This window comes from Phyllostomus discolor, chromosome 4, assembly GCF_004126475.2.
Source record: "Phyllostomus discolor isolate MPI-MPIP mPhyDis1 chromosome 4, mPhyDis1.pri.v3, whole genome shotgun sequence".
NCBI classification, from domain to species: Eukaryota; Metazoa; Chordata; class Mammalia; order Chiroptera; family Phyllostomidae; genus Phyllostomus; species Phyllostomus discolor.
Genome location: NC_040906.2, coordinates 98703986 through 98723277, shown reverse-complemented (window position 1 = coordinate 98723277; position 19292 = coordinate 98703986). Strand labels below are relative to the sequence as shown.

The 19292-nt window shown below is 36.7% G+C and overlaps 1 protein-coding gene and 1 pseudogene across 5 annotated transcripts in view; both read right to left on the bottom strand.

Annotated features, from left to right (window-relative positions):
* The window catches only part of RAB3GAP1 (RAB3 GTPase activating protein catalytic subunit 1), a 113250-nt gene that overhangs the window by 5336 nt on the left and 88622 nt on the right, over positions 1-19292 (bottom strand). For 4 of the 5 annotated variants that reach the window (XM_028508674.2, XM_028508675.2, XM_036023660.1 and 1 more), the window contains 5 exons: positions 15051-15188; positions 11504-11731; positions 2053-2149; positions 1852-1955; positions 1574-1689 (listed from right to left, as the gene is read on the bottom strand). In XM_028508674.2, coding sequence (XP_028364475.1) covers positions 1574-1689; positions 1852-1955; positions 2053-2149; positions 11504-11731; positions 15051-15188 — 683 coding nt within the window. Of the gene's footprint in view, positions 1-1573; positions 1690-1851; positions 1956-2052; positions 2150-11503; positions 11732-15050; positions 15189-19292 lie in introns of those variants that run through there. The other variant, XR_004902670.1, reaches the window with a different exon arrangement.
* LOC114494036 lies at positions 3670-4668 on the bottom strand (annotated as a pseudogene).

Sequence of the window (19292 nt, the reverse complement as noted above, 5' to 3'; positions counted from 1 at the left end):
ACTCTGTGGGCGAACCCACAAACTGATGCTGACTAAACTACCATGGCTGGAGTGCAGATTTTACAACAGGATAAAACTGGTATTTGGAATTAAAATCTACTCAAATGACAATCTTACTGCCTTTCAGCTGTTTTCATAAAATTTGTGAAAAGCCCATTTCTGTCAAAGAGTAAGAAGAAATATTAAGGAAAAGATAAAAAAAATTTTTTGGACAGTGAAAACCAAGTTTCATCTACATAGCAAAGCAATGACCCCTATTTTCTTTGGAGGTATATAAGTGCATGTGCGTGGCATACATGCACATGTACACAACATATATGTCTTGCTGGGCAAAGTCTTAATTGTAAACTGTGCCATTTTGTGCTGGAAATATTGTACTTCCAATTCTATCAAAGTAACATATAGGAGAGCCAACAAAGTCAAAGGCACAGAGTCACCAAGCATGTACCACCTGCTCACTAATTTGTACTGCTATTTTAGAAATAATTCGCTAGATTAGAGCTTATTCTTCTCATTTAAAAGGAAGGCATTTTCAACAGCAAAGAAAGCTGGAAGAAAATTTCACTCAAAAAAGATATAAAATTCAAACAAAAACTTATTAAAAGCTATATGCCTTGGTTGGTGTGGCTGAGTGGATTGAGTAATGGCCTACAAACCAAAGGGTCACTGGTTCAATTCCCAGTCAGGGCATATGCCTCAGTTGCAGACTAGGTCCCCATCCCCAGTGGGGGGCGTGCGAGAGGCCGCCACACGCTGATGTTTCTCTTCCCTCTCTCCCCCCCACTCTCTAAAAATAAATAAAATCTTTTTAAAAACTTATTAAAAGCTACAGCAAATGCCTTGTCATGTACTATTATTACTTAGCACCAATGCCATTCCTTGTGGAAAGGCTAATGTAAATGTTAATGTAACAAAGTCAAGCTACTGAAGTAGCTAATTTGGAAAATACTTTATCACACATTTAAACAACACTGTCCTTTTAATGGGCAAAAACAGACGGCTCATGTTGAAAGGCTGCCTTGGAAAGGGTGCTGTCTCAGTAGGAGGAAAAGACTGGCCTGGTCATTTGCCTCACCCCAGAAAGGCCACCTGGTCACATTCAGAATAGATTTACAAGGTGCATGGTAAATATACCTTTGCTATTATCAATCTTGTAAAAAATTAAATGAATATTGAGCAGAAACAGAGTTGTAGAACAGTTCATACTATGGTTAAGGAACAGTGAGAGCTGAAAGCAAAGCTCTGGGGCACTTCCAGTAACAAAGAGTAAACAGCTTCTCCTCAGGAACCTGCAGGCGCCACGTCTCCAAGAGCAAACATGGTCGCCAAGAAAGAGAGACCTGGTAGACTTGTTTCTGAAAGTGGGAGAAACAGAAACACCTAGCAAATACTGAGAAATATAGTAGAGGTCAAACTCTACAATAATGAAGTATTTCTCTTTTTCTAGCCAATGTTTGCTACAAACAATAGAGGAGTATCACAAAAGAATCTCAATATTTCATTAAAATTTTCTACAGAGAGTGGTGGCTTTTCCTACTGCAGGCAAAAAATGAGTTAGTCAAATAGCAATTACCTTTCAAGATCTTCCTTTTCTTCTTCTTGTTCACATTTCTCAGTTCCAAACTTGGCTTTCAGTGAGCGGGCTCTAGCAATTAGAGCTTCCACGTTAGTAATTTGATGGATGATTTCCTAACAATAGAAAAGGAAAAGCCATACATTGGAAAATAACCAAAAAAAAAAAAAAAAAAGAAAGAAAAGAAAAAGCAAGGCTTTAAAAAAATGTATCTTGAGAGTAATTATTATCAGCTGGGGAGAGCATCTGGCAAGATCCTGACACATCATCAAACTTACTTCTAATTTCTTGTCTTCTGGGTTAGGAAAATGCAAAACTTTACTGGAATGGGATATTATCTGTTTTATAATCTTCTTAACTGAAGAAATGTTTTCCAGATTTTCTGTTTTTAAAAAGATCAAATCCATTATTAAATAAGTTTGACAAAATACACTTTCATTTTAGAAATGAACTAATTACTAATCAAGCAAGACATTTACCTTCTTCCTTTACCTTGAGAACAGCTGCGTGAATCACACACGGTAACAGGTGCCGAGCAAGGTCTGCAGGTTTCTGTATTGCCAGGTAGTGCAGCACCTGCAGGAGACACAAAGTTAGGTAAGTGATCAATGCAATTGTCAAAGAGAAAAGCATTTACAAAAGCAAAAAATCCTCTGGACTAGCAATTTTCAACCTTTTTCATCTCATGATACACATGAATTAATTACTAAAATTCTGTGACACACCAAGAATTGTATTTTTTGCCAATCTGACAAAAAATACACGTAATTTTGATTCATTCACACTGGATGACAATTGTTGTGTTGGCTGTTGTCATTTTTTTTACTTGACAATCTAAAAGAAAAGAGGTCAGCGCCCCTGGCTAAATAGTCAGGTACAGCATGTTTTAAACACTCTTGCAGCACACCGGTTGAAAATCTCTCCTCTGGACCATTGAACGCACACCTGTAAAAGAGTAGATAGCTCTCTTCTTCTAGTACCAACCCTACTCATCTGGGTAAGCAGCTAAAATTCCCAAAGATAAGAATAATGTTACTGAAAACTACTAAGTACCTCCATATCTAATAAAGGCAAATATTCTCACATTGCCTGCTTTTCTCCCTCAGCCTCACTTCCAAATGTAATGCATGCAAATTAGGAAAATACAAAGAAAATAAAAAGAAATCTGTAAATTGTACTACCTAGGGACAGAAATTGTTAATGGTGGAGCATTTTCATTCCAGGATTTTTCAAGACATCAAATACACATGATATATTAAATTAACTAATATTAAGTATGTAAATACTGTTTTGTGACCTGTTTTTCTCACTTAACATTTGTAAACATATCTAGTGACCCTCCACTAATTTTTTTTGGTTTGGTTTGGGTGTTTTAGTTTATTGTTTTTTTCCAAAATGTAAATAGTTTTATTTTTCTGATTTCAAAAATACAGAGTTTTTATCATGCAGATTGACTCTTGTTTCTTTGGGGAATGGAGAGTGGCAGGTGACAGATTACCTTACTGGTGCTTGACAAGAAAATTCCAGACTGGTTGATTAGGATTATGTTTCTGGGAGAGGTTGAAACTACAATTAAATCAGTTACGAAATCTTGGTTTGGTATCATTGGCTTTTTTTTTTTTAACACAAGTGATGCCATTTTGGACCCATGGTTTTCTCTTTAACAAATATATACACACAAACATTCTTTTCTGGACAACTTGAGAACAAGTTGCATACATCATGTCCTTTTTTCCCATATATTTCAGCATGTATTTCCTAAAATTAGGAATTTTTTTAGGCAAAGTAAATTCAACACTGATCAAATACTTTTTTTAAAGCAATATAAAACTACTTATTGACCACTGTTTATCAGTATTTACAATAAAGTAAACAATATATGGGGTCTGTCTGGAAAAAGTCCAGCCACTGTTAATATAATGAGAACAGTTTGCATGACGTTGATGTAACCTGACAGCCAAGGAGAATGGACTGGAATGCACAAGTGTGAACAGTGATGACTACACTGAAGTACACTTCAGTGTACTTCACTTCACTTCACTCTAGCCCAGGGCCCCTTCATTGCGGTGGGGGTGCTAGACATCACTCAGTGAGCGTGTGTACTGTGTGGCTGTTGCATTCAAAATGACTGACCAAGTAGAGCAATGAATCTGCATAACCACCAACCAAATAAACAAAGAACCCACAATGATCCTGTGGCATTTTTGACTTAAATACAGATTCTGACTGAGTAATGACAATAGAGATTTTCCCCAACATTTAGAAAAGCTGTTTTCTAATGCAGAGGAAAGAATATACCATAGTATCGAATGTTTTTTTTCTGATAAAGGAAGCAACTACAGAAAGCTTTTGTTCCATAGTAACCAGTGCTACAGAAACTCCCTATGACAGCTCCCCCAGTACTACTTCAAAACAAACATCTGAAATGTATTATTGATTTTTATTAGAATGTAGTTATTTTTTCATGCTAATAAATAAAAAAAACCATGACCTAAGTTTTACAGATATATAAATATGAATGAGTATATATAAAAAGCAATGCAAACATTCATTAGGCTTCGTCTTCTGGACAGGAATGCCAAGTTAGTCTCTCTTCATAAAAAGCAATTACAATTTAAGACACTTCATATTTGCCTCTTTTGCTAGCACCAAATCTGCCTCATCTGAATCTTTCTGTTTCATAAGAAACATTAATTCTCCAGTGCTGTCTGTGGCACTTATTATTCATTCAGGATCAAGACCTTTGACAAAGCTTTTTGGTTTATCAGCAGCATCTCTTTTCTTTGATTTGCTATCATCAGAATCACTGTCAGATAAAGACTTCCTTTTTGTACCATCCTTTTCTTTATCAGCTTTTGGAAAATTAAGAAATGCTTCCATTAACTGTGGACAATCTAAATTTTCTTCAGGTTCCCAAGTATTGTCACCACCTGTGAATCCTTTCTACTTCAGGAAATGCTCCACCTTCCCATTCACTATGCGTTGGTCCAAAACTTTTTCTACTACCAATTCTTCAGGCTCTGCCTCTTCAACTCTTTTACTTTTCCATTCTGTTTCTTTCCCATTTTTTGCAATGTAGTTTTACTGGAGGCAAATTTTCATTGCAGACTTGAAGAACTATTAGTCATCACCTCCATGCTGCTCCGGACCCAGCAACCATGGTCTCTTCGCCATACAAGGCTTCAGCATGAACCACATTCCAGGGGGCAGGGACCCGGGACTCTAGCCCAGGGCCACAGCCAAGAGGGAGATTGACAATGCCTCAAATACTTTTTTTAAAATTTATTTTTAGAGATGGGGGAAGGGAAGGAGAAAGAGAGGAAGGAAAACATTCCACCCGGTGCACCTGCTGGCCTGGGACTAAACATGCAATCTAGGCATACGCCCTCACCAGAATGGAACTGGTGACCTGTCACTTTGTGGGATGATGCCCAACCAACTGAGCCACACCAGCCAGGGCTCATCAGATACTTTTAATCTAACCTGCTATCTTTATTATAATTTTGTCAATTGATCGAATAATGTCTTTTATAACCTTTCCCACCACCATACAGGGTCCACTAAAGGATCATGCAGTGCCTTTAGTGGTCCATACCTCTATAATCTTAATGAATCTGGGACAGTTTTCTAGTCTGTACTTTGTAACATCGATGTTTTTAGTATAGCCTCCCTCCCCGCCCCACCTTGCTTTTTGATGAACAAAATCCAATACTTTATATGTTTGTAGTTTTAAAAAAGTGAGGTATAATTTACACATTATAGAATTCACCACTTAAAAATAGGTTTTCAGTGGGTTTTAGACTAATCACAAGGTTATGAAACCATTACCATGATCTAATTCCAGAACATTTTCATCACCTCAAAAAGAAAGCCGAAACCCAAGAGCACGCTCCCATTTCTCCCATTCCTTGGCCCTTGGCAACTACTAAACTATATTTCTATCTCAATGATTTACCTATTCTGCATATTTCATATGAATAGAATTATATAGTATGTGGTATTCTGCTTCTGGCTTCTTAGAATATTTTCAAGGTTTATCTATGTTGTATAGCATGTATCAGAACTCCATTTTTATGGCTGAATAATATTCCATTGCGTGAACATACCCTTGTTTTGCTTATCCATTCATTGTTTGATAGACATTTCGATTGATTCCACTTTTTGGCTATGATGAATAATTCTGTCAATACAGAATAATTCTGTATAATCAATTTCCTAAGTTTTATCTAATGTCCTTTTCCTGTTCTGGGATCCCATCAAAGATAGCATATTACATTTAGTAGTTATGCTTCTAGATTCCCTTTGGATGTGAGTTTCTGAGAGCTGGCTTTTTTTTTTTTTAACTGATCTTGGCAGTTTTGAGGAGAAATCCCAATTGAGGTATTTTGTAAAAAGTCCCTCAGTTGGGATTTATTAGATGTTTTTCTTATAATTAAACTGGAGTTATGTATTTCTGGAAGACCAGGGAGGTGGAGTGCTGTTTTCAAGAGTGCGTATTATCAATATGATTTATACCTGTTAAGTATGCTCACCGGGTGAAGGGAGTGTTTGTCAGGTTTCTGCACTGTAAAATGAATCATTTTCCCCACTCTGTACACTACTCTTTGGAAGGAAGTCACAATTATGGAGTGGGGGTTATGCTCCACTTCATTGAGGGCAGAGTAGCATTGGAGTTCTTATGCATGATATAAATGCATGAAGAGATTTATTCTTCTCTCCAATACATTCAATCATTTATTTATATCATTATAGACTCAAGGATGTCCAACATTATTTTACTGCTCAAATTGTTCCAGTGTTGGCCACTGAAAAATCTTTCAGTTGGCTCCTGTGTCCTTTTAATATACTCCCACAATTGTGTGTGTGTGTCTCAGCTCTTTTTAAAACGGAATGTTAATTTGGGGTTTATCTGTTTCCTCATTAGATGCAAGTTATACATTCTTGAACCAAATAGTTATCTGTAAGTGATGTTGGATCCTTCAGAGAATCACATCTCAAAGCAGACAATCTTCATCTTCCCCTTAGTAGTGATGTAGTTTTGATCATCCAGTCAAGGTACTGTCCCATTTCTCCATTATACAGTTATTATTTCCTTGCAATTCAGAAGCAATCTGCAGACAATCACTTTAAACCATGCAAATATGTTCTTCACCTGAATTTACACCTAGACTTGATGATTCTTGCCTAAACCAATCTTAACTATGAATATCATTACATAGTAAAGTTCCGAACTCCAACATAGTTTCCATATTTATCAGTCATCTTGGTGCTGACATGCCCTTCTCTTCCATTTCTTTATTTATCCGAGTATTATCAGTGTGGAACCATGGGTAACAATTTTTCCCCCAATGGTTTATAATTTATTACCTTAATTATCTGCCACTCAAATTGTCCAGATTTGGCCAATAAGAGTGCCTTCACGCTAGTCCTTAATGAAATGCCACTTTTTATTAGCACTTTCTTATTTCCCATCAACACATGTTTCATACTCATCTCATACTTTCCCTGCTCCAATCCTTAAATCAGCCATTTCACTGAGGAAAGCACAATTCCTTTTAGTGAAGAATGTTCTAGAAATCAAGCTATGCATATTCACTGATACTAGGATGTCACTGCTTCTAAACCCCTCCAGAGGAGAGCTATAGAAAATATGTGAGTCCAAACAAGTCCTCCTAATTCCAATCCACTGCCATTGGGTCTTCCTTGCCTTCTTCAATTCCATGTTCACATCTTGAGAAATCTGGCTTCTAACAAATGCCAACATATTAATTACTCTTTTGCTCACACAATAATCCACCTAAAGTCCCAGAAATTGCTTATCCATATCACTACACAAAACAAACCTAGAAAATGAGTTTAGGGTTTGTTTGCAGTGTCCTCCCATCTTCCACCACAACTGAGGGTATACAGTCATAAATATCTTACGTGTCTATAAATTACTTGGTTTAGATTTTCCCTCCCATCTCCCTGCCTTCAGTGTGATTAGGCTACCTATTTGAAATACTGAGATAGGATAGAAAAAAGTTAGGGAAAAGCCCTGACAAGTGGTGAGGAAGTAGGAGCCAACATCACAGTAGGAAGTAGGAGCCAACATCACAGGCCAATAAGCCCCTATATTATTTTCTGCCCACAGCCCCCACCTCCTTGCACAATCAAAGAGAAGCAGTTTATGGCAGGAAAGCCCTGCGGTGTTCACAGAAGTAAACAACAAGGACTTGTTAAAACCGTAGCAATTCAAGATGGCGGCAAAACTGGCCAGAGACAAACCCTAAAGCTCATTATACTGTCATAATGAAAACTGACACCTAAGTAGAAGGGCCAAACGCCATGAGAGGCACAAACGCCATGATACTTCTGGAACAGACGATGTTTGTGTGGGAACAAGACACCCCTCCTACCAGAAGGGAGAGTCAGAATTTGGTGCCACAAAGCTTAGAAACAACCCACCCTTGGAAACACATAGAATCCCAAGAACTGACTGATCACGTACACAATTTACGAGCAGGTTGGCTGTGTCCATTCAGACGCATTCTTTAGCTTCTTTCACAGCCGCACCTGCACCCTGCCCCTCTGTCTCTACCTGAATAAAACTTGCTTTCGTTCTTACTCCGACTTGTCCTTGGGATATTTCCTGCAAAAGTTAAGAGCCTGGAGGTCACCTGACACACAAGAGGTCCTTCCAGGATGGCGCTGGGGCAAGACCAGCCCCTGGTGGAACCAGTTATGTGACGATACAGCAAGGTTAATTTATCTCAGCTTGCTTTCAGTTTAGGTTATCTTTCCTCTTTCCAACCGTGTTGATTAAATATTTGAATATGTAGGCCACTAACATTTTTTCAGAAGTCAAAGATATACAGAAAGTATACTCTTTTCTAAGTGTTACTCCTTCCCATATTCCTTCTATTCTCTCTTTCTCTCCCCATTTCAATCATTCTTGTTAACTAATTTCAGTGTTTTCTAATTTATCCTGAGTTGCTTTTTGTAAAGACAAGTAGGTATGTTTTCTTAGTTCTCCATATCTTTTACATAAAATGAAGCACACAATATATATTTTTACAGTGCACTGTACTCACTTACGTTGATGAACCATAGTTTATTCAAGAAAGCTTCTAAATTTGGGCATGCAGATAGGTTTTAGTAATTTTTTAAAAAGACTGTATTTATTTTTAGAGATGGGGAAAGGAAGGAGAAACACTGACTGGTTGCCTCTTGTGCGGGGCTGGGTCTGCAACCCAGGCGTATGCCCTCACTGGGAAATGAACCAGGTGATCTTTGTGTTTGCAGGATGACAGTCAACCCACTGAGCCACACCAGTCAGGGCAGTTTCTAGTATTTTGTAATTACAAGTAATTACATCAATGAACAACTTGGTACGTCTTTATTTTTGTACTGTTGAAAATATTAGGGTAAATCTCTGGAAGTGGGATTGCTTCTAGGTCAAAGGGTCAAGATCTAAGTAAATTCTGTTAAATAGTACCAAATTCCCCTCCAAAGAGGTGGGGTGCAGGTGAGGTGTACCACCTGGCCTCTTACTAGTAATGAATGAGACGATCTGCTGCCTCAGAGCCTCACCAAATATTTAACAAGAGTTTAAATTTGCCAGTCTCATGTGTAAGAAATGGTAATCTTAGTAAGTTTTAATTTGCATTTCTCTTATGAATAAAGTTGAACATCTTTTGATAGGTTTATGTATTATTATCCTTTACTTTTGTATTGTCTACTCATATTTCTTACCCATTTTTCTATAGTATTTTGGCCCTTTATCTGTAATACCTATATATCCCCCAGTTTATGAATATTTTTCAGTTTATCATGTCTTTTGACTTTAATTTTGACTTTAAAATTAAATTCACCAGAATATTTGATTGATTATGCTATTACAGTTGTCCCATTTTTTCTCCCCTTTATCCCCCCCACCACCCTGCACCCCATTCCCACCAGCATTCCCTCCACCCATGTTCATATCCATGGGTCATACATATAAGTTCTTTGAATTCTCCATCTCCTATATTACTTTTAACCTCCCCCTGTCTATTTTATACCTACAATTTATGCTTCTTATTCCCTGTACCTTTTACCCCATTCCCCCCTGCTCTCCCTCCCCACTGATAACCCTCCATGTGATGTCTGTTTCTGTGATTCTGTTCCTGTTCTAGTTGTTTGCTTAGTTTGTTTTTGTTTTTTTTTCTTTAGGTTCAGTTGTTCATAGTTGTGTTTGCTGTCATTTCCTATTCATATTTTTTATCTTCTTTTTTTTTAGGTAAGTCCCTTTAACATTTCATATAATAAGGGCTTAGTGATGATGAATCCCTTTAACTTGACCTCATCTGGGAAGCACTTTATCTGTCCCTCCATTCTAAATGATAGCTTTGCTGCATAGAGTAATCTTAGATGTAGGTCCTTGCTTTTCATGACTTTGACTACTTCTTTCCAGTCCCTTTTTGCCTTTAAGGTTTCTTTTGAGAAATCAGCTGATAGTCTTATGGGACATTCCTTTGTGGGCAACTGTTTCCTTTTCTCTTGCTGCTTTAAGACTCTCCTTATCTTTAATCTTGGCTAGTGTAATTATGATGTGCTTTGTTGTGTGTTTCCTTGGGCCTAACTTCTTTGGGACTCTCTGAGCTTCCTGGAAGTCTATTTCCTTTGCTAGATTGGGGAAGTTCTCCACTGATTTTTCAAATAAGTTTTCAATTTCTTGCTCTTCCTCTTCTCCTTCTGGCATCCCTATGATTCAGATGTTGGAATGTTTAAAGTTGTCCTGCAGGTTCCTCAGCCTCTCCTCATTTTTTTTTGAATTCTTATTTCTTCATTCTGTTCCAGCTGAATGTTTATTTTTTCCTTCTATTTTTATTTCACTTCACATAGCCTTCACTTCTTCTTCTATTTCGCAACCATACTCAATTGTTTCTGTGAGCATCCTGATTACCCTGTCTTAAACTGGGCATCTGATAGGTTGCTATCTCCTCCTCATTTAGCTCTATTTTTGGAGTTTTGATCGGTTCTTTTATTTGGGCCATGTTTCTTTGTGTTGGCACACCTGTTACGTTGTAAGGGGCAGAGCCTTAGGTATTCGCCAGGGTGGGGCAACCCACTTCACTGAGTTGTGGTGTTGTGCGTGGGGGAAGGGTCTGAGAGGGAACAATGACACTTGCTCAGCTCTCAGCCAGCTTTCAGTCACTTCCTCTGCTACACCCATGCAAATTGGGTCCTTGAGGTGCTGATTCCTGGATGGGTGGGTTTGTGTATGTTCTAGGACCCTGTGGGTCTCTCCAATGAACTCTCCTGTGAGGCAGGGAGTTTCTCTCGCTGCTGCAACCCCACAGGATTTTACAGTAGAGGTTTTGAAGTTTTATTTCCCCATGCTGGAAACCTGGGTTGCACAGTCTGTCTCGCTCTCTAGTTGTTCCTCTTGGCTTTTCCACAGGTGAATGTGGTAAACACCCAGTCTACTGCCTTGCTGCTCGTCCTCTACCTCCCGGCTGCCTGTCTTCATCCTCCCTATCAGTCTAGATGAAATGTTTCTTCTTTAACTCCTTGGTTGTCAGACTTCCATACAGTTTGATTTTCTGGCAGTTCTGGTTGTTTCTTATTTTTAAATTTGTTGTTGTCCTTCTTTTGGTTGTGTGAGGAAGGGAAGTATATCCACCCATGCCTCCATCTTAGAACATGATCATTTTTAAAGCTTTTGATATGTGCTGTGAGACAATCCCATGGTAACTATTCCATATAAAATACTCATGTCTTATTTTTGGTCCAACCTATAACTAGTTCTAATATCTTATATGTAAATAACAGATACATAAAAGGCTCATTAAATTTCAGTGTTTTGCTTCTCAAGTTTGTCCAAAGCTCTCATATCTATGACAGTGAGTTTTTAAAAGGGAGATCAATAATTACCATTTTAGTATCAGATACCCAAACTTCAGTTACCTTTTCTGCTTCCCGTGTATCATCAAAGAGTCTCCTTTGCCTTCTAGCAGGAATTGGCTTAGCTGTTTCCCAGGCTTCTACCCACATGTTGCTTGGAATCTTCATTCGAGCACTCAGTTCTCCTTTCAGAACTGTGTTTCCCTTTTCGTCAATCACTTCCTCTTCAATATAATCCCGGGGTGAGTACCATCTCACAAAATCTTCCAGAGAACAACCTGGATTAGCTGCCTAAAACAAGGCAAAAATTTAAGCAGATTCAAATAAAAATCAACAGTTACCAATAAACTTATTTGCAAAATCACATTAATACTTTCCCATTCACAAAAAGCCTACCTAATCTTCAGAAAAATCTAATATGTGACATGAGTTGGGTGTCACCTCAAAAACAGATCAAGTACCAAAAGCATTTTGTTTTTGCTGTTTTATAGAAAAAGAAAACATTTTCATTTGATAACTTTGGAAATAAACATTTGGTGTAAAGCGAAAATAACTATCTTAAACAGACAAGTTACAGTTTAAAATTACAGTACTTAGAAAAGTATCACATAAGTGAGTAAATAATACACAACATAATCAGAATAACAACACAACAATGGAAAAGTTCTGCTTATTTTTTTCCTCAATAAATTAATACTGGTACTGTAGTAAATATCAGCTAACTTCAAAAATGTTCTATTCAGCCATCAAATTTTTGAGCTTTATGTAACAAACTACCATCATATAAATTGCTTTTGTGCTATTAAGGAATTGAAATTCAAACTATTGTTTTTCAGGTTTCTGGAAACTAACTAAGGTTTTACTCAGTGGATAATTCTATAGAAGTAACAATGGCACATTTCAAAATCCTTTAAGTAATTCTATATTCAATACTGGGGAAAAGTAGAGGCTTCACAGAGTTAGTGGTAGGGCACAGAGTTATTTTTCGCATGCGTCCAGTAATATATTAGCTGAGTACTAAGGATGGGCATATATATCATCCTGTAATACTCAAAAGATATGTGTACACACAATAAACACATACCTTTGGTTATATTTTCTACCATAACATAATCTTCCTGCTGTAAGTACTATATTTAATTGCCTGAAATAGTAAGTGATGTAAGCATTAAGAAAGTGCTAAACAGAAGGTCAATTTTTTCTTTCTTTTTAAATTAAATTAAAAGACTAAAATGCAAACAGACATGGTAAGAATGGTTAGTCTTAAATGTGAAGAGCCAAAGTGACAATTCCTCCCTACTGAGCTCACCGGCTACTAGCTTAACCATCCTCAATTTAGGAAATCCCCAAGGGCAGAGAAATCTGAGGAGCTCCTTAACTGAGAATCAACAACATAAACTTATAAGGGCTATGGCAATATGGCAACATGGCAACAAAGTACTGGTGTGAACTTCAAAGGGTCAAGGTTTCTGCATGATTCAGAATTTAAGATCTGGATATTAACCAGGCAACCCCACACCCACACAAAAACATCTTAAGAAATCATACATGGGCCTTGAGTGAAGAGGGAGAACTTTAAAAAAAAAAAAAAAAGAAAATAATATTGACCTCCTGTACCATAGAATGTGTTAAAGACGAACAGTAGTCCACACCAGAATTCTTCCCTCTAGTTGTCCTTACTATATATATCAAGCTAAACAAAGAACTACCAGGAGTAGGCTGAGGCTCACTTCAGCTATGCCTTATTTTGGTTCTGCTGTTACAGGCATGTACTCCAAGAGCATGCTTGAGAACAGCCCCTGTCCTTCTGGAATTGTCAGGTATAGGTACCTCAGGTACATTTGAGCATTTATCCAAAGCTCTGGAGATTCTCCCAGGGGCCCTTAAAGGAAGCCATCACTATGTAAAAACAGGAATCCTATCTATTTTAGAGTGACTACATGTTTCCTTAAGTATATTATATGATTTCTATATAGGAACAGATGTGTAAAAAGATTATTTGAAATACTGTTTATTTCCTGATTAAAACAATGCTGTAATAGATTTGTAGGTTCCCCGATTAATGCAAAAGAATTTCAGGAATCATAATTTTGCTGAAGCACAATGTTAAATGGATTATATAGAACCTTACCACCAGGCACTGATATGTTTCTATGGGAGAAAAGCATTTACAGTCCTAATTTGGAATTTCATTCTGTACTTGCCTCTGCAAGGACACGGTAGGACAGGGGCAGGTGTATACGAAGGCAGGTAGAGGTCAGGCAGAAAACAGCTGCTGGGCACGCTAATGCTTCTACTGCACGCCCCTCTCCCCCACCACCATACCGATTCCCTGATCAACCTTTTTGGTTTAACACATGCCCTGAGAGCCAACCGACTGACTCCTTTATTTACTATACCAACTGTTTGTTTTAAAACAACATATTCTTTTTCTTATTTCACAGCAGAACAGAACTCACAGATTTTCTGTATCTTTTTAACTAAGGAAAACATGCAGCTCTGAAAAGGTTTACTGAAGATTTTTTCTTTTAGTAAATACGGGGGAAATAAGCAAGGAATAAAGAGGCTCCCTTTTATTGCCACACATTTACTACTAGGAAAGATAAAAATGGCATAGGCTTTCATGGGTTGTTTATGTTGGAAAAAAAATCAAACTCAGGCTGGCCTACAAAGCACCAAAGCAGAGCTGAGTAGGGCACATGGAATGGGAGGATGGAGGCCATCGCAGGTAGAGGCAGGTTAAGAAGGAAAGTCTGGGCCTGGGAGACTGTTCAGAGTATCAGCAGTAGGAAAGAGAAGCCTGTGGCCCAATGGGCTAAGCACTTGTCTTGTTTAGTTTTTTAAGTCTATATCTACATCATCTATATCTATATCTATAACATCTATATCCACACACACAGAGACCTGCCTCTTCTTTCAAAAATTAAAAGAAAAAACAACTTTTCTTCATCCCTGTATTTTTAAGCTAATAAGCCGAATGTCACTATTCTTTGAATTCTCTATGGTCTAGATAAAGGCCGGTAGTTAAGCCTAAAATACTGTCTCTTCCAGATAGCAAAAGCTTTCTCATCCTAAATGGTTACTCATCTGTGAAACCTTCCATGACCCACTCAGTAGAGTCAGTCATCTTTTAGACCTTACCTTCATTAGAGAACTTACCACAATTATTTACATGTCACCTTCCTTAATAGACTGTGAGGATAAATATTGTATTTCTTATTTACCTAATCATAGTGCAAGTCACAAAATACAACATCAAAGTTCTGTTAAACGAAGGAATCTGTGTTAAATCCTAAGAGTTTTCTAAAAGCCTTGCATTATATTGGTTGAACATACACAAAGGAAGACATTTCAATGCACATATAAAAATAATTCAATTCTGAACTTTCAATTATTATTCAAAGATTGTTCTTTTCTTTCTTTAAACTTAAGAAGCAACTACGAGTACAACCTTTAGGGGACAGAAATGGGGTGTTATTAACTACTAATGAAATAAAAACTTTTAATAAAAAAGACATTCAGGTCTTCATACCACTTTACTGAGTGACTTTCACAGCTTCATCTCAGAATAACTCAAAATAGAATCCCGAGCTCTGACAGCATGACCTACCTTAAAAGACTCCATATCTGATAGCAGACAGGCACTCTGCATGCGTGCTCTGAGGTGAGCCCCTTCTGCTGATGTACCTAATTTAGCTAGAACCTCCGACTGCTCTTCGAGCAGGTCTTCTGTCATAGGGGCTGGTTCCTGTGAAGCACAAAAGGACAAAAGCACATGAACAGTCTTTTTGTAGACAAAGCGGAACTATAAAAATAGAATAAAGACAATTATTTCAGCTCTAGCAGTCCCAAGATACGTATTTAAAAGAATTCAGAGAAATTCACAAGTTTTTTGGTACATAAAAATGTAATAAATTAATAAAAATGAATTAAATATGACTTTCAGCATCTCCCTCCCTCCCCCAACAGACAAGCTCATCATATTCTCCTTGGTGAGGATTGATGGCTACAAGATAGAGGAATCTGGGTGCACAAAACATTTTCTTGCTATTAATGATACAGAAATAAAGTCCTAATGATATTTTTATGTGTATTATTACTAGTTGCAAAAAGGTTTTTATTATAAGAAAATTGATAGACATGAAAATTAAAGGTAAATGAAATGAACCCCAAATAAAAGCCCCCAAATAACTGGGAGCCAGAGACACTACACAGTTTAGTGTAGCCCCCCACCCCCTCCAAAAAAGCAGTTAAAGTAAATTTAAAGGAGGATATACTGCAGAATCATCAAAAGAGTGATACAGAAAACATTTCAAAACTTTCAAAGCGCTTTAGGAAAGTTCTCTGAGAATTGATTCCATTAGATTTCATATTGAAATATGAAGAACTCAACAATCCAGACACAGACTAACCAAACAAAGCTTGCCTGCTTTTGTTGTTAATTAAAGCCAGGAAAACATAAATTTTTATCTTCTTACATAACAGGATAAGATGTAGAAGAAGTATTTAGAGCATTTGTCAATAGGTTTCTTCTAGATTTCAGGAGCTTATTATAAACCATGGTTTCTAGGCCTCAATACTACTGACATTTTAGATTGACTAATTCTTTCCCATGGGGCTTGCCCTGTGTACTTCTGGCCTCTATCTACTAGATTCCAGTAGTACCACTCCACTTCATGACAATCAAAAATGTTTGCAGACATCGCCAAATATCCCTGGGGGCGAAAATCCTCCCCAGGTGAGAACCACTGCCTTAAAGATACATAATTTTTGTGACCATCTGTCAGAGAAACATGGTAAAGCTATGACATTTGAACACAGAGCAAGAAACAAAAAACAGTAACTTATTTTCTTTGAATCACACTAATTTTTTAACAAACCTAAATGGGGCACTTTCAAACACTATAGAAGAGAATATAACGTATAAGCCTTCTCAGACAACAATCTGGAAATCAATACATGGCAAGCATTTATGACATGTCCTCTGATCCAACAGTTCTACTTCTAATAATCTCAATACAGCATTATTTATCATAGTGTGAAAAGTGGAAAGAATCTGAATAACAGGGAAATGGTTTGATATAGGAAAAATGGGAGGGAACTACTCTAATAGTGATTATCTCTGGATTATAAAATTATGAATTTTGCTTTCTTTTTCAAGATTTTATTTATTTATTTTTAGAGAGAGGGGAAGGGAAGGAGAAAGGGAAAGAAATATCAATGTGTGGTTGCCTCTCACATGCCCCCTACTGGGAACCTGGCAGCAACCCAGGCACGTGCCCTGACTGGGAATCCAACTGGCCACCCTTTGGTTCCCAGCCCTGTTTTCTTTTTTCTACAATGAACATGTATCACTTTTAAAGTCTTCCACTAATGCTCAGGGTTGAAAAATAATTAAAAAGGCAGTATGACAGTGTGGTTAAGAGTCTGGGCTCTAGAAACAACATGACAATGCTTGAATCCCAGCTCTACGACCTTGGACAATCACCCAAGCATTCTGTTGTGAAGGATAAATCATGGCACATGCTCAATAAATGCTATAACTTAGAAACAAAATACATAAGTCGGTATAAGCTTCATACTCCACTTTCTCTATGACATCAAAATGGCTCAGTCAAATTAAAAAATTATATGAATTTCCGATGAAACAGAACACTCAAAAGAAGAGGCCTTCCTTCCTCTTATGAAGAAGGAGCTAGTTTTCATTGTCCTGCAGCCCTGAAATTACAGGATGGAAGGATAATGACTATTCCTCCCACCTGGAAATCTCAGGCCAACTCTAAGTGAAGAACAGTATCAAGAGAAATACAGGTGGCAAGTAACAAAAAGAGCATATATTTTCACATATAAAACTTCTGAATATGTCCAAAGCTTTCTCACACACATGATCTCATATGAACACTGAGAGGAGGCCAGGGAATTTTACAAGTGATAAAGAAACTGAGGTGCAGAGATAAAATGCCTTGTCCAAGATCATCAAGTGACAAAACTACCAAGTGGCAAACTTAAGAGAGAATCTAAGACATCTGTCTGATACTGACTTTGAGAACGACTAGTATGTTCAATCTACTAGCTAAGGACTCCTGCTCACACTCTCCACAGGTGTCTCTAGTCCTAGCCCTGGCACTAGAGTACTGGGTAAAATCTCGAAGCTTTTCCTAAGCATAAATTTTAGGCTGACTTAGTGTAGATGAAAGGACTAGCATGTTTGAATTCTTATGAGTCAAGGGCCTAAATAAAGTTATTTATGTATTTATTAATGATTAATGGCACATTTTAAGCTAACTTCTCAAGTTTGAAATTATATTGGTTTTAACTGGGATCATTTTAAATTTTGGACATTTTATAATATAAGCACATATATAATGGTTATAATTCAAATAAGATTATCTTTGAAGTAAGATAGTAAAATTGACTAATAAATTGTCCTGATTTCCTAAAGATATAAAAAATAATTTCATAATACATATGATACATGTTGAGAGAAAAATAAGTTTTAATTATTTCAGATTTAGATTTTAAATTCAAAAGTGGAAACAGAGGCATCTGAATTAAATGAGAGAAACATAGCCTTTTGAAGAAAAATAAAACTTGAGCTTCTAGAACAACCTTCTTGAACTGTTTATTAACCCAATCAAACCAAGACAATCTGCAACGAGATCATTAAAATTAGGGAGTACTGTTAATTAAAACTTGGAAATAGAAAGAATATATCATAAAAATAACTTAAATATTAATTTACTGCCAAATGATTTTAAAAATGGTATGTGATTTAATCCTAAACAACCTAGAATAATGCAAACCATTAGTGGCTTTTAAAGTATTTAATTTTGGTTCACTAAACAATGGGTAAGATTTAAAACTGGAGATACATTAGAACAACATAGGAATACTTCCATGTATTCCTTCTTGTCAATTATCCATCGTATGACAATTTAATTTTTTAACAACTTTTTTGAACTATAATCAACATACAATAATTGAGTGTATTTGCTAAATATACATCCATGAAACAATCACCACCATCAAGATAATAGATATATCCATCACCTTCAAAAGTTTTCAAATGCTCATTTTTGGAACATCCATAAAAAAAAAATGAATGGATCTGTGATAGATCCATGCAATGGAGCACTACTAAGCAATAACAATAAATGATTGATATACATAACATATGTATGAATCTTAAAATAATGCTAAAAGATTACCACCACCACCACAAAAAACCCTCACAAATGACACTGTAGTTACATAAAACTCTAGAATATGTAAACAAAATTATTATTTCTTTAGAGAGAAATAAAGGCTCAGAGAGGAAACATAGCTTCTACTAGCAATACTGCTAATAAGCGGTGGTGCGAGGGCATGAGTCTAGTTCTACCAGATCCCCAAACCCAGGTCTATACAACAAAATCTCCACACCAACTGCATGCTTCATAACAAACAAGAAAAAATATACACTTAGTTTTTAGCTTTAGAATATTCTGTCCTAATACTAAAAATAGTATTACACAAACCAGGGATGAAACAGTGATAAAATATCTAAAACATAATTTATTTTAAAAAGGATATCATGAAGCAAAAAGCATAAGGCCTATCAAACCAAAAAACTAATCTCCTAAATGACAGACATCTGACAAAGAAACAGTATAAGCATAGGTAATAAAGTTAACAGAATTTATGTTTAAAATTAGCAAACATACCAACACCCCACTGGACTATTATAATAATTCATCCACCCATTTCAGAATATGAAACCAGTTACTAATACTTTTAAGTAAATCTCTGCATCTTGAGAACCGATACCAGCCACTTATATCTTATATAAGGAAAAGTCCTCAGAACAATAATA